The sequence below is a fragment of the Lissotriton vulgaris genome, chromosome 5 (assembly GCF_964263255.1).
Source record: "Lissotriton vulgaris chromosome 5, aLisVul1.2, whole genome shotgun sequence".
NCBI classification, from domain to species: Eukaryota; Metazoa; Chordata; class Amphibia; order Caudata; family Salamandridae; genus Lissotriton; species Lissotriton vulgaris.
In genome coordinates, this window is record NC_141693.1 from 1203461246 (window position 1) to 1203484715 (window position 23470).

A 23470-nucleotide genomic window follows, 5' to 3' on the forward strand; every position below is an offset into this window, starting at 1 on the left:
GGGGGGGCAGCATCTTCCAGGCTCTGACAGACATGGCTGGGTTGGCCCTTGGCACATCCAGCAGGAGATGTTATGTTATGTTATGTTATGTTAACACATATTTATAAAGCGTGCGGCTACTCCCTGGAGTGTCCTGGCGCAAAAAACATCCAAATATCAAGTAAAACAAATACAATCAAAGACTGTTAACAACTCATAGCTGAAAGATCCATGTTTTAAGCCCTTTCCTAAAAGTAAGAAGGTCATGACTGTGTCTGATCGCGAAAGGGAGACTGTTCCACAACCGAGAGGCAGCTGCCTGAAAAGATCGACCCCCTGTGTCACCACGAAACACCCTGGAAGTAGCGATCAAAAGTTGAGATGAGGATCTCAGGAAGCGCTGAGGAAGATAAGGCTGAAATCTTTCCCTAAGATAAGGAGCTCCTATCTTATGAAAGGCTTTAAAAACCAAGACCAATGCTTTAAACTGAATTCTCTTCCGGACTGGAAGCCAATGAAGGGAAGACAGAAGCTGGGAGGTCTGGGTTCTAGAGCCCAACAGAAAAATGGCCCTGACTGTTGAATTCTGAATCACTTGTAGTCGGCTCAAAAGATATTCAGGCAGGCCGAGATACAAGGAATTAACATAGTCCAAACTGGACATTATCAATGCCTGAACCACTGTCTTCCTGTATGGGATAGAAAGCAATGGGAGGAAATTTCGCAACATTTGCAACAACTCAAAGCATACCCCGGCCACTGAGTGTACTTGGGCCTTCATGGAAAGGGTTGAATCCATCTTGACTCCCAGATTTTTCACTGTAGAGACAGCCGACACAGGGAGGCACATATCATGGGGCCACCATTACTGCCAGGTGTCCGGTGGCTGAGGTCCAAAAAAGATAATCTCATACTTCTCGGGGTTGCCTCTTTCTCAGGGTTGCCTTTTAAATGATTGCAACTTAACCGAGAGAAGACTTTTGAAAGACAAGTGTTAATTAAGTTGCCACGTGGTGGTGCTATATGTGCTGGGATGAGTCCTCACCCCCTTTTGTCTCGATGCTCCCTGGGACTTCAAGTCCAACCAGGAAGTAGGGCCTGAGGTTCAAGCCTAGGGGCAAAGCATGCGTATTAAACTCATTTCTGAATTGGTATGATGATGCAAATATACTAAAAATTCCATACTTTGATATTGCCGTATCTCTGTAGGCATCAGTGCAGGTTTATAAATTGTTCTCCTGGAGAAATTCCTTCTGCTACTAATCCATCAAATTTGTTGGTGCTCCGTTCTCATTCTCACTCTGAAAACATAATCAGCCTCATTACGATGGCGGTGGGACCACCACAGTCAGACCTTGAGTTAGGGTCCCATCCCCATCTGGCCATGCAACACCGCCCGCCGCATTAGGATGGCGGGCGGATGTTCGGCAGGCATAGAGACCACCCGACACTAATCTGACGGGCTCATCGGACAGACTTTAAAACCTACAATGGTGACAGTGCCTGCTCATGCGCCACTTTAGGGATTACAATGTCAGTTTCCACACACCGTTTCATGGAAGTTAACCTGCCATGAAAAGGCAGGCAGAAAGTGGCTTGGGGCGCATATAAGGCCCCCCTTTTCCCTCTGGATCTCCACCATGGGACCCGGGGAGCATCATTGGCGCCCCCCTAAACACCCCTGCACCATGTGCTAGGCACCACATAGTGCAGGGATGGTTGAAATGGGTTATTTTGTATTGTGGCATGTGCTGCAGCCTTCAGCACACGCGGCAATATAAAAGATACACATTGCGACCACCCTGAAGGCGGTCGCATCTGAATACCAATGTCGGGACCGACAGCTAGCCGGGTGGTTCCATTCCCGACGGGAGGACTGCCATCGTAATGAGGCCCAATGTCTTCACAAAGGCCATTCTTGCTCTATTAAGGATGATAATTGGCCTTCAAAATGTTTGCAAGTGTTCCCAAACGTAACAAGCCATGTTCGCCCGAGAACAAATAATCTTGGCTCCATGGAAATGATTTAGTCATGCATAATATTCCACCACAGTGGAATATTAGGTATGGATGAGTCCCTTTATGAGGAAAAATTCACTTTTTATGAAGTACAAAAGTGCATTTGCATTTTTAAATTAAATTATTTACATATGCAAGTTTCATTTACATATAACTAATATGTTGTGAATCAGGTCCTCTACCATCAAGCTCTTGAGCGCAACAGTCATTATTTTGTCCATTATTTCACCCAAACTTACAAGTCATGTGCAATTGCTAATTTTGCTGATGAGACACTACACCCCATTCATGGTTTCTCAGCTGGCATTTTCCTATTATAGTAAACCAGGAGCATAGGTTTTAGAATCTTGCAGCCTAGGTTTCATTTGTACATTTGTGACCGTTAGAAATGTTAAAGTTTGCCGGATAATAGCTCTAGTTACATATGTTGGACACGCGGGCCTGATTTGGAGTTTTGCGGATGTGGAACTCCAGCACAAACACATAGAAGTTCCCTGTTTACCAAACTCTCAGTCAACCCGCTCCATTTTCTGTCAGTAAGGTTTTGAATCTTGCATACGCAGAGCCCTGTTGGCCCTGTTGACAGGATGCTTCCTTCAAGGAAATAGGAGCCGTTAGAGTTAGGAATTTACACTGTCCCCTCTGTTTGCGGTAGACCTGTGAAGTGATTTTTTGTCTTTCACCACCAGGATTAATATGGAGGGAAGGACAGGAAAAATACAATTATGACCTACATCCCCTCAGTTGTGGAGGTGATTACTTTGGCAGTTTGCTTTTGAAAAACAGAAAGCTTTTGAAAAGTTTGATGACTGGCCATGATGCCTGGCAGAACTGTCCATTATACTTTTTTACATTGACAGGAACTGCAATCACTGTGCTTCCTGTCAAAGTAGACCATTATCAGAAGAGCTGGTGGACAGTTCTAAATTTTGTAGATGTAGGTCTCTCTGAATGGTGAAGGTATTGTTCACCACTATCCTGGTGGACTAAATGCTATCTGCCAAACTCTAAATCAGGTTCTGAGCATTTTAATAGGCTTTCAATTCAATCTGAAAGCAAAGTGGCAAAAGGTCCTGGTTGCTTACCCGTAGAGGTGTCTTGTCACCTGTTTTCAGTAGCATTCTGCTACATGTATACTCATTAATTATCAGCAACTTGCTTTGATATTATTTATCAACATCTACCAGGTTGTTGCTATATCGACTGTGCAGTTTAGATTTAATGTCCTGCTATCTTCGATCACAGAGATTTCTGTTTAATGTTGTAATCACCATGCTTGGTTAGCCACCTAAATTTAAGATGTACCAATTTTATGCTCCCAAGATATACATTTCACTTACGAATACCCAATACATATCTACTTGCACCAAAGCAGATAAAAGGAAAATTCTGTACCTGGAAGGCAGATTTGTTGTTCACTTTAGGCTCCGTGAAGGAATACGGCTGGAAATTGGAAAGTCAATAGCCCTCTATTTAATAAGAAATAATGTAAAACAGTCTCATGGTAGTCACAATTACAAAGTAAAGGTACCAAACATTTGCAATGCAATAGGTCTCACAATCACGCAAGTTTGAGCTATTGGCTTTGTAAATGACAATTCCTTTTTTGTGTTTTGGGTTTTAAAACATAAATAAAAGGCATTGTCATGTCATTTACAATACTAATAGCTTAAACTCTCGCAAATGAAGACCTATTCAATTGCAATAAAGAGCATTCCCGACCACTTGTTAGATTGCAAATATCAGAGGAAGAACCCGGACTGCGAAGTCTTCAGAGTAGTGCAGTGAAAAAGATGTGTAAGAGTTTTAAATCACACAGACACAAAGTGTGAAGTGAGAGTTACATATGATCTTTCACTCTGTGATTATACTGTCGAGGCTCAGGAGGACAAATGGGAGGGGCGGTGCCATATCCTGCCCTCTCCTTGATTTGAGTGTGCAGTGTAGCACTATGTAATGTCATTGCTATCTTTGACCTAATAAAAATCACTTTAGCTGTAGTAGGGCCCTGGTCTCCCTCTTTGTGCAGGTCAGGCTGTGCTTTATGGCACGCATGGAGGGAGGGAGATATGGTTTCGGCTGCAGCTCCGGCCTCGTACAGTGCCCCTGATATTACTAGTGAGCGAGAGGTGCTGAGATCGTGGTATTGGTGGTGGTGGAGGTATTAGTGCTGGTGGTGGTGGTATTGGTGGTGGTGGTGGTATCAGTGGGGGTGGTATTGTTGTTGGTGGTGGTGGTGGTAGTGGTATTGGTGGTATTGGTATTGGTGTTGTTATTGGTGGTGGTAGTATTGGTGAAATTAATGATGTTGGAAATGGTATTGGTGCTGGTGGTGTTGGTATTGGTGGGGGTTATGGTGGTGGAATTGCTGTCGTTGGTGTTGGTGGTGGTTGTGTTGGTGGTAGTGGTGTTGGCGGTGGTGGTGGTAGTGGTGGTATTGATGGTGTTGCTATTGATGGTGGTGGTGGTGGTATTGGTGTTGGTGGTGTTATTGGTAGTGGTAGTGGTATTGGTAGTGGTGGTGGTATTGGTGGTGGTATTAGTGGTGGTGGTATTTGTACTGCTGGTGGTATTTGTGGTGGTGGAAGTGGTGGTACTGGTGGTGGTGGTATTGGTGGTGTTGTTAATAAAACAGACTTTTGAAAACAACCTCTAAGGTAGCTTTAGTACAGATGACCTGAAACACAAATGTACTGTTGTCAGCTTTCATCCATTAGCACAGGATTATGTGCTAACTGGAATTTACATGACCTAATTCGCTAATCATTTCTAAATCCATTTTATTTCTGGGGTTTGAAACAGACACGAGATAATGCAGGTTAAAATGTTTGAAAGCAAGTGCTACAGGGAAGGCCGTGCTGCTTAGAAAAACACAAGCAGTTTCAGCTGCAGCAGGCACATGTCTGGCCTGCAGTAAGAGAAACTCAATAAAGTAAATAGTGCTTACAAACTACATACCGGGCATTTGGAGCACACGAGAAATATAAGTGAGTTTCCAAAAACAGAACACACAAAAATATTTGCTGATGTCATGGAAATTTCTGCTGGAGGTTAAGGTACATGCAGCGCACTCTTTTTTTTAAAATCAAACATAACTGACAAGAATGATAACTTTCTTCCAAAAAAGTAGGAACTGTCCATCGAATGTCGAGACAAGTGGTAACAATCCAAGCAAAGTTCCCTTTGAGAAAAAGCATCACAAGATGTTAGTATAAGACAACCCAAAACACTCCTACCATATCTCATAGAGTAGAGTTCATTTATTTATGTATGTTCAAATAAAACTATTACACCCATTTATTTATTAAATAAAAAGGATTATATCTCTGTTGATGTTTTTCTCTATATTAGCAATAGAAAAGACATTGATGATCCTTCTGTAAAACCGATTTCAGCACCACAATGAAGCCAATCAACAACAAAAATGTTAAACATTTTCAACTCCACTGGGAATGAGGCAACCGGGGACTGCACTTGTCTATTAGTGGGGACAGATAGGATTAGTTTTTGGTGCACAGAACCGGAAAATCAACTCCCCTACACTTCTTAGGGTTAAACAAACCTTAACATGCAAGTTGGATTTCTATACAGTAAAGTTCAGCCAAGAAACTGCTTTAAATGGTGTAACACAAGTTCTCAAATTTCTATTTTACATAACATCAATTGGACACATTTATTTCTTGATCCTTTATCTTCATCTTCACAGTTGGCAAAAACACGTAGCCAATGCGTTTCATCCTGTCTGACTTCTTCAGGACTACAACATCATACATAAATAAATATTATATTTACAAACAATAAAAAATGATTTTTTTCCTTTCATTGCAATTCAAATATAACTTAATCCCTATTCATTTCTATAGTTGATAAATCCCCAAAATGACCCACATGTGAAAAATAAGCAAAAGTAAAACAAAAGGGGGAAAAGAACCCCCCATATTAAAATTAAGCTGAACTAATTCCACAGTAAGATTATAAACAGTGCATTCATTAATTCAGTACGAACATTTCTTGGCTCTTGCTTTGTACTATGATTAATCTAGTTTTTCTTTTTTCTTTTTTATGTTTTTAGGGATTTTTACTAACCTCCTGAGCTGGGAATGGGGCAATTTAGATCAAAATAGGTATATGGAGAACCTTTACCTTTCAATGTAATTATTCCTTTCTGACTACATGGTAGAAGTTGATAATTCTCCTCCCATGATTCAAAATGTTTGTACCTACAAGAAATAATTTATTTTAAAAGAATTTAAATAATAACAAAACTAAAGGGAATATGTATATTCTATAGTTAAAGTGCAATGTATATCTTCTTCCTTCAAAAGCATAATTGATCATAATCCATACCTCAAAGTAGAAGTATGTCCACATAGTAACCAGTCTATAATTCAAGAAAGTATTGAGGTTCCATCATGCTGGGCATTTGAAATAAATATTTCACTACAATTGGTGGTGTCCCATGATTCCAGAAGCTATAATCAAAACGTATAAACCGCTGAAGTCAAGCTTGGTAGATTTTCACTATATAGCTATGTATCTTCAATTTAAGAAATGATGCTTAGTAATACGCAAGAATAATAAGAAGGGAAAAAACGAAGTTATATGGTAATGTCAGAGACAGACCGTAAATTTCAATATCAAACTTAAAGTCGACTTTTAGGCTCGCTCGGTTCCCAGAAAATAGATACTAGAATCTTAAAGAAACATTTATATACGACGCCGTCACAACACTATAAACTGATATATATGTAGCAATGCAGTCGAGTGGCAGAGATTATATAACCGCTCAAATCTCATATCGTTGACAGAAATTCAAATCCTTTATGAACAGATAATAATGCCCAAATGAGGTCATCAATGGCTCTTCTAGGATTGTATATAAATAATAGAAAGCTGTATGAGCGTGTGGCGCAATTGGATGTCCTACCACTACCATAGCCAATAACCAGCGTTCCATATAAAGTATGAGTAAATAGGAGGAAACTATATGTTACACATACCCAAAACTATGAAGAGAATGAAATAGTGTATTATTTTAAGAAAGCATATTTTTCCCAAGTCTTTCCTACGGTTCCCCACAAAATTAGAACCATGCGTGAGTTGATATTACAGTTACTCACTGAAGCTATCCATCTTTCCACGTACAGGATTCTCATGGTAGTGTGAAACAAAACCCTAGTGTTCTGAGAGGGGCATTTAAGTGTCAATAAACCAATCAATTGATAGTGGGAATTGTAAGCGCGCTACTAACTTGTAAGGGTCTCAAGGCACTGAGGGCGGGGTCTGCAGATATGTTTAGCTGAAGACCCAGGTCCTGAGGGTCTTCCTGAAGGTTTTCAGGGAGGGGCCACCTGCTCTTGCTTGGTGGATGCACGGGGTTCGGCCAGTGCGAGGTTGGAATATCAGAGGTTTCGTTTGGGTACATGGAAGTTGATTCTGTTTTTGAGGTATTTGGGTGTGTTGTTGTGTAGGCATTTGTAGGCGTGAGTGAGGATTTTGATGGTGACTCTTTTCTCCAAGTGGAGCCAGTGGAGTCTTTGTAGGTGTTGGCTGATGTGTTTGTGCCGTAGGATGCGGAGGACGAGTATGGTGGAGGTGTTTTGTATTATGTGGAGTTTGCAGAGTAGGGACTTGTTGATGTCGGCGTAGAGTGCATTTCCATGGTCCTGTCTGCTGGTGATGAGTGCGTGGGTGACTGTCTTTCTTAACTCCGGGGGGATCCATTTGAAGGTCTTGCGAAGGATGTGGAGGGCGTTGAAGTAACTGGAGGTGACAGTGTTGACCTGTCAGTTCATGATGAGTGATAAATGGAGTATGATGCCAAGGTTTTTGGCGTGGTCTGAGGGGGTAGGTGGGCTTGCGAGAGTGGTCGGCCACCAGGTGCTATCCCATTCTGAAAGGGTGGTACAGAGGATGAGGACTTCTGTCTTCTCGGTGTTGAGCTTTAGGCAGCTGTTGGTCATCCAGACTGCGATGTCTTGCATTCCTTTCTGGAAGTTGAGTTTGGCAGTGATGGGGTCTTTGGTGAGGAAGAGGATGAGCTGGGTGTTGTCAGTATAGGATACAAGATTGTGGCTGTGTTGTCAGACGATGGCTGTGAGGGGGGCCATGTAGAGGTTGAAGAGGGTGGGGCGCAGTGATGGCCCCTGTGGGACCCCTCAGGTGACTTTGGTGGGTCAGAGAGGAAGGGTGGCAGTCTGAACCTTTGGCTTCTTCTGGTGAGGAATGATCGGATCCAGTCCAGGGCTGTTCCTTGTATGCCTGCAGCGTGTAGTCTGGAGACTAGTGTGCGGTGGGAGACAGTGTTGAAGGCTGCTGATAGGTCAAGTAGGATGAGGACTGTGGAGTGGCCTTGACCCAGGAGGGTGCAGATGTAATCTGTGGCAATGAGTAGTGCAGTCTCTGTGCTGTGGTTGCTCGGAATCTGGATTTCTCTGCAACTTTGGCTGGAAAGGGGAGGAGTGAGATGGGCCGATAGTTCTTGAGGTCGGTGGGGTCAGCTGTGGGCTTCTTGAGCAGGGGTCTGACTTCTGTGCGCTTCCAGTCATCTGGGAAGGGGCCTGTTTTGATGGTGCATTCTTGTTCAGGTGCGATGGCGGTTGCAGCTCTGTGGTAGATGTGAGGGGGCAGGGGCTGGTGGGGGTCACCGAGTTAATGCCTTGCATGGTCGAGGTAGTGTCTTCGGCCGTGATCGGTGTCCAGTTGGAGATGGTGGGCTGGCTGGTGTCTCTGGGGCATGGCTGGAGATCTGTGGGGCCTGGTGGATGTTCAATGAAGTTGTTTTGGAGGTATTTGATCTTGAGGTGGAGGTAAGTTCCAAGCTTCTCGCAGAGGTCTTGGGATGAGTTGATGTCTGTGGCTTCACTGCGTGGGTTGGTGACCTCTAGAATGACACTGAAATGTTCCTTGGAAGTGGTGGAGTTGGCAAGGATTCTATGGTGGATGAAGTTCCTCTTGGTGGCTCTGATTTGGTTGTGGTAGTCCGTCATGGCGTCCTTGTAGGTGGTGTGGTTTACGGTTGTCTTGGTGTATCTCCAGTTCTTCTCCAGGCATCTGCAGGTGTGCCTGGCTTGTTGGAGAGTAGTGTTGAACCAGGATGCTTTTCTGGGGCGTTGTTTGTTGGGGTTGCATAGCGGTAGAGCTCCTCTATGCAGTTCGAGATCCAGGTGTGGAGATCTTTGGCTGCGACGTTTGCATTGGATACCCGAGTGTGGTTGTCTCGGGTGAGGGTGGCGTTAAGTTGCTCATTGGTAACCTTGCTCCAGTTCCTTCGTGGTGGGCATGAGGCTGGTTTGGGTGCCTTGTGTTTGTTGACCGCGAAGTGTACACAGTGGTGGATGGTCCATGGTGGTTGCGTTGTGTGGCTGAAGTGGACGCTGTTTCCTTCAACGAGTATGGGGTTGAGGGTGTGTCCTGCTCTGTGGGTTGGTGTGTTGACGAGTTGTTTAAGTCCGATGCTGGTGAGGTTGTCACAAATGATGGTGAAGTTGGGGTTGCTGGGGTTGTCTAGGTGGAAGTTCAGGTCTCCAATGAGGATGTAGTTCATTGAGATGATGGTGGGGGTGCAATGAGGTCAGTGATGGTGGTGACAAAGGGTGTGAAGGGGCCGGGGGGTCTGTAGACGAGGGTTCCTCGGAGTGTGGCTTTAGGGGTGGTCTGGATATGGAAGTGCAGGTGTTCGGCAGAGGGGAAGGTTTTGCTGAAGGAGGAGAGGTGGAGGGTGCCCCTGTGGGCGATGGTGAGGCCCCTCCTGGTTGGTTGGGGCGGTATTTCCTCTGGATCTTGCATCCATCCGTGATGCCGGTGTTGATGTCTGGGGCGGAGGATGCGCTGGTCCAGGTCTCCGTGAAGAAGGCGATGTGGGCAGAGAGCGAGTCGAGTAATTTCCAGATTTCCACGGCGTGTTAGTGTATGGAGCATATGTTGAAGAGGATGCATTTTAGCTGGTGTCGGTGTTATTGGAGGCCGGAGTGGCGTTGAGGGTCTTGCGGCAGTTCAGGCAGGAGAAATGGCTGTGGGTTGAGGAAGGTGGTGGTGTCGTAGCAATGGATGGTCGGAGATCCAGGGTTCATTTTGCTGGCCGTGGTCGGGTCGCGGACGACCGCAGACAGACTAGCCTTTGGTGCACCTTCTGGATGAGTCCAAATGACGATCACTGGAACAAATAAGGACCTGGGCAATATAACATTAACTCTTCTAGGATAGCCCTGGTAAAACAACCTTATTCCGCTGGCTGTCTCTAAACCCTTTCAAGACTCAAAACATTAGGGTCTAATATTTGCATCCTATAAATCTGGTTGTTTAGATGACAATAATTTTGGCTTTAGTTCAGTATCTTTACATAAGTCGCAGTTCAAATGAGGGATATTACTAAGGAGATCGTGGAAGTGTGGAATTAACCGTTCCAATATGGCATCGCCAATACCTGGCCTTCATAGTCAGAAAGGAATAATTACAATGAAAGGTAAGGGCCTTACACATACCTCTTTTGATATAACTCAAGTCATCCCCGTCTCAGGAGATGAGTTAAAATCCAAGGAAATATAAAAATAAAAAAATAGATCAGTCATAGTACAAAGCAAGAGCCAATAAATGTTTGTACTGAATTAATCAATGCACTGAATTTGCTTTTCCCCCTTTTGTTTCACTTTTGCTTATTTTTCATATGTGGGTAATTTTGGTGATTTATAAACTATGGAAATAAATATCATATAGGTATTATGTTATATTTGAATCAAAATGAAAAAAAAATTCTTTTTTATTATTTGTAAATATTGTAAATATAATCATTTTTATGAATATTGTTGTAACCCTGAAGAAGTCTGAGATGATGAAACTCGTTGGCTACATGTTTTTACTGACTGTGAAGATTAAGAATTAAGGATAATGAAAAAAATGTATCCAATTGATGTTTTATAAAATATAAAATTGAGAACTTGTGATACACCATTTAAAGCAGTTTCTTGGCTGAACTCTACTGTATAGAAATACAACTTGCATTTTACATTGATGGGTGCTGAACCAATACAGTAACCCCAGACGGGTAACTATGCTCCGCCAGTGTAGTTTACGTAGTTTTGTCTACTCAGCATTCTGTTGTGAACGCAGAGTTTAGGCAGTTACTGCATTGGTTCAGCATTGCAAACAAACGTCCGCCATTGTCCCTGCTTTGAAAGGGAAAGCGGGCATGGTGCGCTGCATGTAAGCAAAGCACATCGTCGTGTCTAATGGAGAAGCTCAATAAAGCTCAATAAATAAAAATTAAGGTGCACCAACTGTGTAACAACCAAGTAAAGGGGCCAGTAGCTGTTGGAGGAGAGAAATAATGACATGGCATTGCTAGGGAGGGACTAACAAGCCTATTAAGGAATTAAACGCATGCATTTTCAAAGGACAAAGACACAAGCCAATGATAAATAGTTGAGGCTTCTCCTCCCTACTCTACCTAAAACAGGCAAGGGTTACCTAGGACCAGGGGGCAGTAAACTAGATTTCCATTAAAGTTGGTTTGAATATTGAATTTAAAATTAAACATACTAGCATCCCAACCACTAGTGGGACTAGGGTGAAATTGGCATTGGCGGTCTCTGTCCATTCAATAAATAGGGAAACCATCTGGTACGACTATGTGAAGGTTGGGTGCTGACACCTGGTCAAACCATTTCTCAGTTATGAAAACTAAGTCTGGATTGTGATTGTCCATAAACTGGGCAAAGTTCAAAGTTTTGAGATTGTGTAAAGTGGGCAGCGTGTAGGGCTGCTAGAATGAGTAGGGAGTGGGAGTAGTAGATGTTTGTGAAAGTATGCTAGAAAAGGTTGGATGAAATGAGTGTCAAAGTTATGTGACGGTGGGTTGATGAATGCTCAAAAAGGAGATTTCTTGTGGTGTGGTGAGAGAAAAAAGTTTTAACGCGATTTAATTTTGTCCATGGAATTCATACATGTGATGCTGTTTATGAATACATTCTTATTAATATGAAAACAGAGGTTTCGTGGCTACATTATTTCATTTCAATGTGTTACCATTGAGAGGTGAATTGCATATCAGTTTTGGCATTCAGTTGCTTATTGGTGAATTATGGCTCAGCCCTAGTGATTTGAGTCCAAACCCTTTCTTGTTTTTTGGCCTAAAGAGGGCAGGGAAGTTACCAAGGCTTCAGGAAACAAGGTAAGAAACGCTTTTTCTCAAACTCCTTGTCACAATAGCGATGCTCGAGCTCCCTCAAACCTCTTTGGAAGAACAGCAACGCTAGAGTTTCTGACTGATCCTTTTTGCGGTCTCCACTTTAGCGCTAAGCCACTCTGCATTTGCACGTTTAAGAAAATAATAGTTACTTTTTTACTTACTCACTAATATTTCAATGTAATTAAAGGAACAACGATTTGTGTTTGTTTTCCAACAGAATCAGGAACAACGAAATCTCCTACAACAATATCATTGTCAACAGATTCAACAGAAATAAAAGCAAAAACAACAGTAACAGCATCAACAATATCACCCCCAACATTAACAACTCCAACAACACCCATTACAATAACAACAACATTGATAACACCTACAACAGCAACAACAGTACCGACAAACGAAAAGATAACAAGCACCACACCAGAAGGTAACTTCAAATTCTTACAGATCATATTCCATGATTATGGTATTTTTGTATAGTTGATTATGTAGTAAAGCAATGTCCAGGCAGTGGGATGTACAATTAGGTTATTTGTAGGAATGGACCCCGCAGTGAGGTAAAGTGAATTACTTTAAATTAGATGAGTGACAAACTTGTTATGACCAAGGTGAAGCAGATGTAGATAGACCTATGATTGACTGGAAAAGGTGAATCAAAAAGTGTCATTTGAATGTACCAAAATAGAATTAGAAGCTAAACATTATAGGCTGGAAGAGAAGGAGGCTTGATTATACATATCATTAAAGTTTTCTGCAAACCCTAATTCTCCAAAAATCTGCTCACGATAAATGTTTTACTGTTCAACTTCATAAAAAGTTCTGTCATTCATTATTGGACACATTTTTTGTCTATTTTGCATGCTATGGGCCAGATGTAGGTAAAGTACATTTACCGACTCTAAAAAAACGAATTTTACGATTCGGTATTTTAGAATCGGTAAATGCTATGTTACTAAAAAATTGGTAAAAATTACCGAATCGGTACGATTCGGTAATTACCGAATAGGTATTTACCGATTTGGTTATTGCCATTCACTCCTATAGGCCTTGAGGCCCCTAGGAATGAATGGGAATTACCGAATCGGTAAATACCGATTCAGTAAAATGGGGGACACATTTAAGGGTGCCAGGGTGTCACTTTGACACCCGGTTGCACCCCTGGATCGTGCTTGTGTGCAGATGTCGATTTACAAAAGGGGGTGGTGATGAACAGAGTGTCTGAATTGAGCAGACCACTGTAACCCAGTCCAAAGATCAGGGCTTGATCCATCACCGTTATTTATCTCACTGCCCCATCCCAGCTCAGAACTTGGCTATATGCAAATCAGTCTGTCCCTGGCCCAGTGCATCATGGGAACAGGGCAGACTAAACTACCAAGCCAATTCTTTACCAGAAAGGAGACAAGCTACCGGGGACCGGTTTCTGGCATTTCAGCCGTCTTCGGCCCGGCTTGCTTGAATCCTGATGGAGCTGTGGGCATGTATGTCTGCCACATAGCACAGTTGAAAATGCACGGATTTGCATTTTCAAAGGTATTCGTTATTTACCACCAACTTATAGTTGGTGGTAAATAACGAATCCTAAAATGAGGAAAGCACTAATTTGAGTGCTCCCTACATTGCTAATTCGGTAATTTACCAATTCGGTATTTTAAGGAATCAGTAATTTAACAATTCCTTAAAATACCGAAACTGTAAATTACCGAATTTGCAATTTAGGCCACCTACATCTCAGTAGCCTAATACTGGTCGGTAACGGCCGAAATTCGGTAATTTCGGCCGTTACCGACCTGTATTGAGCGACCTACATCTGGCCCTTTATTTCTGCTAATTATAGATTGTAAAAAGTTGGTGTTTGCTATTTATACAATGTTTACAAGGATATCCCAGATACATTCTGATGAATTATTCTGACAGTGTTTTAACTACTAACCTAAAAGTTTTGCTTTGAAGGTGTTCAAATAATACATTTATTGTAATTGTGTGGATGTATTTTAGTATGTTTCTTCCAACATAACTCATATACGCTCATGTATTTATGTTTTCTATATGAATGGACTATATTAGTGTTATAATAACAGAAAGTTGTTGAAAGAAAGTAAGGTAGAACAGAAGCATGAATCCTTCTATTAAAAGGAAAGTTGTTTTTTTATTTGCTATGATTTGTTCTAAGTGTTTTGTGTTTTAAAAAGGGTGTGTGAGAGCCAATACTTAAAAACCCAAGGCAGTTTTAATAAATATATTGAGTCTCTAAAAACTGCAAATTGTATGTTAAAGTGTCTTTCTTCAAATGAAATACTACCATCAATATTTAAATACTGTTGCTCTTTTATTTTTAATGGAATGAAACATGCCATGCATCCATCCATTCTGAAATCAGATATTGCTGTGCTGTCCTCTTGGTGGTATGCATCCACCTTCTGCCAGCTATCTAATATCTGCTTATTTCAACCTTCATTAATTTGGTTACTCTTAAACTCTGTGTCGGGACCTTCAGGCAGATAGGGTCTGCACAACACTAAGAGCCTGTGGAAAGAGATTGACAGATTCGAGTAAGAGGAGGACAACATGGAACTTAAAGGCTGGGGTAAACATAACTTAATTGGAGATCGAGGAATCATGGTCACTTGGCCTCTGATTCCAAGATGGCAAAGCGCATCTATAGAGTCACAGATGTTCACACACTATTACAAACCCAAGATGGCACCTCACACTACACGCGATGATAGCATTTCCTGCTCGAGTCTTGTAGAAATGGGGGTCTCTAGTTGGCAGAGGTATGCATCCTGTCCAAGTAGGTACCATGGCTCTAGTCAGGGTAAGTCAGATACACATCCTAAATAAACCTGTGTGCAAGCTCTGTTCACTTGGCACAGGGCAGGCAAGCTTAATTTAAGAGGCAATTTGTGAATTTTTGTATAACTCTTAATATAGTAAAACAGTAATACACCTGCTGGGCAGACTCAAGTCTAAAAGTCAAGCTGACCATGAGGGGACGCAGGTCCATTTCAGAAGCCATGCAGGCCCCACTGAAACTGTACCTTTACAGAGAAAAAGCATCAACGTTGAAGAGCAGCTCCATGGAGCAGAGGAGGCAATGCGTTGTCATCGATCGAAGAATTGTGGTTGATGCATTGGTTTCGAGTCACACATTTCTGTCTTGTATTATTGTCAATCTCCGGGGTATGAGTCGGACAGGCACAGCTGACCAGGAGTCCAGCTAATCTAGTAGGGTGTCAGTACTTTCAGCACCATATCAGTATTTCTTCCTGGCAGTGTCTCCTGGGGACCAGGGTCTAATGAGTTGGGAGTCTTAGGGGCCCAGTAGTAGTAAAATCTTTATTCGGTTTCAGTTTTACATGAAAAACCATAAAAGCATATATACATTTCATTTACATACATTTTAACAGAACTAATACGTATTCAATTCATTTAAAATTTGTGTCACTGTTAATCAAGATGGTGAAAAATTATTATTTTGGAGATTTAGTCTATGTTTAAAAACATATTTTAGAAAGGTGCTTACAACTTTACATATATATTCAGAACTTAAAAATTGTAGCCACAACATGGCAGGGCGACACTTTCTAAAGCCTAAATTTCTCAACAGGGGGGTTAGCCAAAGCTTGCGGTGTGCGGAGTAATATTTACAGAACAGTACGGTATGAATTGTTGACTGTTTGGATAGTTCATCACATGGACAAGCCATTAAACTTTCTTCCCAGCTATTTCTGTTAGAAAAGGCTACAACCCTGTGGAAGATGTTCAGCCTGAATCTTGCTAATAAAAAACGCTCAAAATGCGAATCAACGTAAGTTAAGTATGGTTCCATTTCCAGAGTAGTCGTGACAGCTAGAGAGTGTTGTACAGATGGTTTCTTAATCTCAACAGTAATACGTAACTCTTCAAAATGGCTCAGCGCCTTTGCCTTTAGCTCTTTTTTTGGAATTTCAGCAATCAATCCAGGGTTGTGATAGTACTTAGCCATCCCTAAGTCAGTAAGAAGATTTTTTACATATGTTAACCAGTCTATTTTTTCAACACGATCTAGAGTCATACAGTCCGCAATAATCTCTTTGGTAATAGTGTTTTTTGTTGACACCCATATTCGGCGCCAAAGGAGTACGGGTTCAATTTTAGCCAGGTCCTCGATATGTGGCAATCCCAATTCTGCATGACAGGCAAAGGTGGAAACTCTTTTTGGGACTGCCAATAAGAATCTCATGAAGGTATTCTCCGCTACCTAGAGGGCTTTTGTGTTTTTATGACCCCACAGGCCCGCCCCATAAAGTGCGATGGAATGGCACTTGGATTTATAGATCTGAAGTAGTTCAACCGGAGGCTTTTTCCCTAGTTTCTGGGCAAACCTCATGAGAGCAGCAATAGAACGCAAAAGTTGATGGTTACGCGCTTCTATGGCCGCTCTCCAGTTGAGCTTCTCATCTATCGTAATCCCTAGATAGGGGTATTGGGGGGTTGATTCTAGTTTTTCATTATCGAGGAAGATACTTTTTCGATGTTTCTTAACTTGGCCTGCTACCATGACGTATGTCTTCTTTATGTTTATGTGAAGGTCTAGGTCACTCATGAATTTAGCGTAGCTGTTCAGAGATTTTTGTAGCTCTCGTGGGCTGCGTGCTAAGATCACCACGTCGTCTGCGTACAAGAGCGCGGGCACCAGTCGATCTTTCACATGGGGCAAGTCCAAGCCCCCCCTCAACATCTCTACCTCAAGACCGTTGGTATAGAGGGAGAAAAGGAAGGGGGCAAGGACACATCCCTGCCTGACGCCGCGCTCTACAGGGAAAGATTCTGAGAGTTCACCCTGTACTCCAAAACGCACCCTGGAGGAGGCGTTGGAGTAAAGTTCTCTGAGGAAGGTCACAAGAACCTTGTCTATTCCCATGTTGATCAGGACGGACCATAATTTTGCGTGGGAGACGCAGTCGAAAGCCGCGGAAAGGTCGACATATACCATGTATACCTTCTCGCGATTTGCCGACACGTACTTTCCCATCAGCAGGGCCAAGTTAAGGGCCTGTTCCATTGGTCCGAGGCCCTCTCGGAAGCCATACTGGATATCCGAGAGGGTCCTGGTATCTTCCGCCCACTCCTGTAGATGCTGGAGAATCACTCTGCCCAGTACTTTCCCCAGTGAGTACAGGAGAGAGATAAGTCGATAGCAGGTCACCTCCTCTCTATTTCCCTTCTTAAAAATGGGTACCAGAATTGATTGGGTCCACGATGTTAGTAGTCCACACTTCATTGTTGTGTCAAACACCCTTTTTATAATGGGGGCCCAAAGATCTAATTTAAATTTGAAAAAGTCAACTGGTACCCCATCCGGACCTAGGGGCCCAGTACTTATACCTGGTTGTGCCTTCGAACTGGAGGCAGACTTCAAAGAAAGGCCTTTGAAGCACACAAGGCCCGCTCTTTTTGCCCTGGATGCAGACGCACTACAGTGAGGTATGCTGCATTTTGTGTGGGGACGAGCACATCCCTATTCAAGTGCAAGAGTAAGCTCCTCCCTTCTACCCGTTCCATGAAGACCCAATAGATGGTTAACTTGCAAGGCTGAAATGCCAGTTAAAACTGTGGACATAGACTCTGCAATGGCAGGCCTGTGACATATGTTAAAGGGCAACTGAAGTGGGGGTACAATCAGTGCTGCAGGCCCAATTGTAGTATGCACAGGCCCCGGGCACATACATTCCACTTTACTAGGGACGTATAAATAAATTAAATATGCCAAAAGTGACATGCCATAGGATAACATTTGAAGCCCTGTCTCATTCATAATGCCTTGTACGGTAAGGGAGCGAACTACCAAAGATCTAACTCTCATCAGTTCTGGGGGCGGAGCTTGCCGGCGACAATGGCGGACGAGTAATCTCTTAGCTCCGTGCCGTTGCCCCAGAAAAAATCCTACAAAATCCTCCACCAGCTTGCACCTGGACTCCGGAACACAGTTCCTGCCATCCACGACACCTAGGTATCCTCCGGTGCCCATAACCGCGCTTGAAGACGCTGCTGTGTGGTCCAGTGGAGGAATAAAATCCGACGTTTGGGGAGGCCGCGAGCCGCACCCTCAAGTGATTTGGCGGCCGGTCTGCGTGCTGTGACGTGCGGCCCTGCGGGGCGGCTGAGCCGGTGGTGTCTGCGGCCTGGGCGCGAGGAACGCTAAGCCCCAAACATCGAGAGGGGAGAGGTACACTCCACCCGACCTCTCCCCCCCCCCCACCCCCCACCCCCCACAGACGATTGCGCCCGGTCGGCGGCTGGGCATAGCGGGTTCTCCTCTACGGCGCTGCAGTGCTGCTGGTGGGGCGCTCCGGCACATGTCGCTCGGACCTCTGAGGTTGGAACAGACTGGGGTGAGCCACAGGAGAGAGACCTGCAGCAAGGGGGCTCTCGCTCTCGCATGACCGCAGCACAACAGCGGGGCGCCTGTGACACCTACCTCGGAGCATCCCTCCTCGCGCGAGGCACAGCTGTAACACTGATAAAACAGGCGGCCAAAGATGGCAATCTGGGGGCCTGAAGGCTGATATTGCGACAGATAGGCGGCGACCACAGCAGCATATCCCAAAGGTCGCCGGCCTGACACTGCTAGCAGGTGCGGTACTGAAGCTGAGAGTGTGTGACGGATCCCCCCCCACCGGGCAGGCCTGGCGGTGCGACGCGCAGACAGCACAGCAGACGCAACAACCACGCCACCGCGGTCAGATCTTCTTGGGGGTCACCTGTAGTACAGTGTTTGTTTTGAGGTGCTCCGATCCAGTGGATCTGGAGTGAACCTTACACCTGGTGCCTTGTTGGGCACTCTGACAGCGTTGCACTCCCACAGTCAATTTGCCCCAGCGCTATTTTGCGGCCTAGCCAGTCAGAATAGGTTGCGCAGCAGAGCATTGACATGGGGAAAGGTGATAAAACCCAGACCAGACTCCCATTTGAATAGTGACGCGCTAAGTCCTCGGACATCCCAGAGACAGATATAACCAACTCGGCGAGTGGAGTGGCAAATACTGACATCTCGGACATCAAAAATATGTTGCTGGCCATGGAAAAAGGCCTACAAGAAAGTATGGCATCGATCAGTTCCAAAATAGACTCACTCACCTACCGGATGGACCGCATGGGGGACCACGTCGACAAACACGCGGAGCGCCTGGATATGTCCGAGCGACGCCTCACAGAGGTTGAGGAGGCACAAACAGAACAGGATACCGACCATAAGAAACTAAGGAAACTCATGCAAACTCTTCAAGAGAAGATGGAAGATTTGGAGGCGCGATCAAGACGCTCTAACATACGCATCACGGGCGTTCCAGAGACGACGCAAACTGGCATTATGGAAAAATTTGTGGAGAAGCTCCTCGTCACACTCGTGGGAGAGTCAATTTTCTCGCCAATGTACATAGCGGAACGGGCGCACCGCTCCCTTGGCCCACGACCTCACCCAGGGGCCCCGCCGTGACTAGGCATGGGCGGAAAATCCGTTCCGCTCGCGGATTTTGCGGATTTTCGGGAAATCCGCAATCCGCGAGATTCGCGAATCTCCCGCAAAATCCGCAAATCCGCGAGCAGCGGATTTTGCTCGCACTGCTCGCACTGTTCGCGTGAGTTCGCGTGAGTTCGCGCCCCGCGAATAAGTGCAAAATTGCAGAAATACGATCTTAGCAAAACTGAAAGTAACTACTTACCAGGTTCAAAAGTTCAGGCTCATCATTAGTAGCCATTTCCTGTAGTGCTTCCTGAGGGGCCCCTCCAGAGTTCAGTTGCCAGTTGAAACTATTATGTGACCCTGCTCTGAACCTCAGAATAGTTACACATATGCCACAAAGGTCCTGAATTACAGCTAAGGGAGACAAGCAGGAGCCAGGCTGGAAGTTAAAATCCATTAATCAGCCCCTAATTCATTATTGTCAGTTGGGGCAGGGCAGGTGTTGTAACTAATTTTGCAACAATGAAAGCACTTAGCAAGTGCAAAAGATCACTAATCAGGGCGCACTAAGGAAGCAGGTGCCAGCTAAAAAAATATTCTGTGACACATTAATCAGCCCCAAATTAATTCAGGTCACTTGAGGCAGGGAAGGTGTGCTTTGCTTTGCCGAAAATAATGTACACTGGACAACCAGAGGGTGTGGTGATGAAACAGAGGGTGGCATGGGTGGGCCAGAGGGTGGCATGAGTAGTCAGAGAGTGGCAGTGGTGACAGAGAGTGGCAGTGATGAAGAAGAGTGTCCCAAACAGGCTGGACACGTAGAAACAACAAGTTCGCGAAACTTGCGACCCGACAGGTAAGTTCGCAATTTGCGAAAGTGTACAAAACCCTCGCGAACTGGCAGAAACACGGGCGAACACAAAAAAAAAAAATCCGCAAATTCGCGGGAATTCGCGGATTTTGCGGATTGCGAATCCGCAAATCCGCAAAATTCGCGAACGCGAGATCCGCAAAATTCGCTCATGCTTAGCCGTGACCCATCATCGCCAAGCTCCTCAATTATAGAGACAGAGACGCTGCTCTCCGGGCAGCTAGAGACAAGAAGACATTGCAGTTTGATTGCTCCGAAATCTCCCTTTATTCTGACTTCACTGCGAGAGTGCAAGAGGCATGTAAACACTTTGCCCCCTATAAAAGATAGCTTTGGGAACTTGGACTGGATTATGCCATGCTGTATCCGGCAAAAGTACGAGGTAACTGGCATGGGCATTCCCATTTCTTCACAGACCCTAATGCACTCCAGCAAGCACTAAAGGGATGGTCCAAGACACGTCGCACGGACTCCGACGGTCAGGTGGACTGTGAGGTCCGACGAAGTCAGCTTGATGAGCAAGAATAGGGCGGCAACACAACTGACACGCGGTGAAGCTGATCTCTGCAAGATTACAATGGACTGGGCCAATTTCGATGGGGCCATTACACTAGACTGTCGTCACGCCCTAGGGGCTGAGAGCCAGCGGTGCACCTCTGAAGAAGCCTTGATTCCTTGATTTCCCTTGATTATTGGTGAGATCAGACTGAACTGTAAGTCTGGAGGTGGAGGGCCCAGGTGGGCTGTTATTTGCTAGTTGGCCCAGGCAGAGGCTAGGGCCGCGCAGAAGGCGAGTGACAATTGCTGGGGGGTGCCATTAGGGCACGACTGATATTCTTGACAATCAATGTTGGTAAATACATGCAAGCTGATGGAATTGCTGGGTGCAGCTGGGATTTGGAGTGGGGTTGTCGGCAGGGACTGAAACCAACACATTCGATGGCTGCCTGGCAACCTTGGCCCTCGCGCGTAATGCACCTTGAATGCCTGAAAGGGGATTTAACAGTTGGGGATTCAGTTGGGAACGAGGGGGGAGGGGGACACTCATGCGAGACCTTGTTGGGGTTGGTCTGCTGTGGGAGGGGGGATGTGGGGTCCTTGGGGTGGGAAAGTGTGTGGGGCGAAGGGGGAGTATGGTATCTGACTATAGACATATAACTGACACTGGGCACAAAAATGACAATCACTCTTAATATGTACCTGCCGTATCTTAATGGCTGACAGGGCCACTGCAAGCAACACTGTGCGCACACCTCAACTCAGAGCTCTCGCTTGGAATGTGCGAGGCCTGAATGACCACCGCAAGGTTAGGAAAGTCATTAGCTATTTGCAGCGCCACCACATAGATATTGCTTTGTTGCAGGAGACCCACCTCCCCATGACCAGCAGAATGTTGCGCTGCAGAGGATTGGACGATAACATAGCGGCGGCAGGATTCATGTCGCATGCCAGAGGGGTGCTCACCTGGATTAACCCGAAATCTGGCCTCTTCCTTCACCTACTGCGCGCAGACACAGAGGGTAGATATGTTGTCTCCAGGTGCACAGGACCCAACATCGACGTGGTGGTAATAAACTCCTATGGCCCCAACTTTGATTCCCCAGATTTCTTTCAGACCCTAGCTGCCATAGCCAAGCAGTACGACTCAGACCGTATTCTATGGGGTGGGGACTTTAACCTGGTCCTAGACCCTGCTCTGGACTGATCTGCCGGCCCTCCTCGTCGCCCCTCGATTGCTGCCTTGGCACTAAAAAGCATCAATACTAGTCTGGGCCTTGAGGACGTGTGGCGGCCCAGACACCCAGAACAAGGGGTTATACCCACTACTCCGCATACCATGAGATCAACACCAGAATAGATTACTGGCTGGCATCAGCATCCAGGCTGGTACAGATTAGGGAACTGTAGAGTACTTCCCAGGACCCTCTTAGATCACTCACCAGTGCTTTTGGTGCTGGCACTCCAGGCATAGCCATCCCGCCCTTCACATGGAGGTTCCCTCCTTACTCTCTTCTAGACCCGGTATTTAGAGGGGAACTTGCAGAAGCAATAGACATATTCTTCGAGACTAACGTGGGCTCGGTGGACAGCTTCCAGGTCGTCTGGGAAACATTTAAGGTATATATCAGAGGCATAGCAATGTCCAAACACTCCGGAGTACTCAAGTCTATTAGACAGAAACTGACGGACCTCGAGCGACGTATTGCAGCCCTGGAGGATACACAGAGTAGACAAATGGCCGGTACGGTAGGTGAGGAGCTCAAGATTCTCCTCGCTGAGTATCATGAGGAAGCAGATAGGGAAGTGACGCATATGGGGAAGTACGCAATAGCGAGAAAATATGGTCAGGGTGAGAGACCCAGCTCAGTCCTAGCCAGGGTTGTCAGCGGGAAAAGGGGGCGACAACATATTTCTGAGATTAAATCAGAGGATGGAGAGGTGTTGACGGAGGAAGTAGACATAGCTAGCGTCTTTATGGCCTATTATGCTGAACTATATAAGTCCAAAAGTGGAGACCTCGAGGAAGACATTACTGACTACCGTGACCACATTGATATACCCACGCTGACAAACGCGCACAGGGAATTCCTGATGCACCCGATAGAGAAGGATGAAATCACGGAGGCTCTGACAGGTATGCGCCCTGGCAGTGCACCGGGGGCAGACGGCCTCACTGTAGGGTTCTACAAGGGCTTTAAGGACAAACTAATTCCGCACCTCTCCACGCTCTTAGATGATACTAAACGTAGACACCAAACTGTTTGCTAAAGTACTAGCTAATCGTCTGGCGCTTCTGGCGCCTCGGCTAGTGGCCCCTGAACAGGCCGGTTTCATTCCCAGCAGGAACTTAACATATAACATCCGCAAGGTCCTGGGCACGATGCAACGCATACGCCTGGTCAGGAAAGCATTAGCTGTATTCCTGGACATAGACGCTTTCGACTCAGTGGAGTGGCCATTCATGCGC

The 23470-nt window shown here is 45.1% G+C and overlaps 1 protein-coding gene across 1 annotated transcript in view; it reads left to right on the top strand.

The window, feature by feature from the left end:
* LOC147712268 (uncharacterized) overlaps window positions 1-23470 on the top strand; it is a 593266-nt gene that overhangs the window by 565461 nt on the left and 4335 nt on the right. Inside the window, exon 14 of the mRNA XM_086919610.1 lies at window positions 12402-12611. Within this exon, the coding sequence (XP_086775736.1) occupies window positions 12402-12611 (210 nt within the window). The remainder of the gene's footprint in view (window positions 1-12401; window positions 12612-23470) is intronic.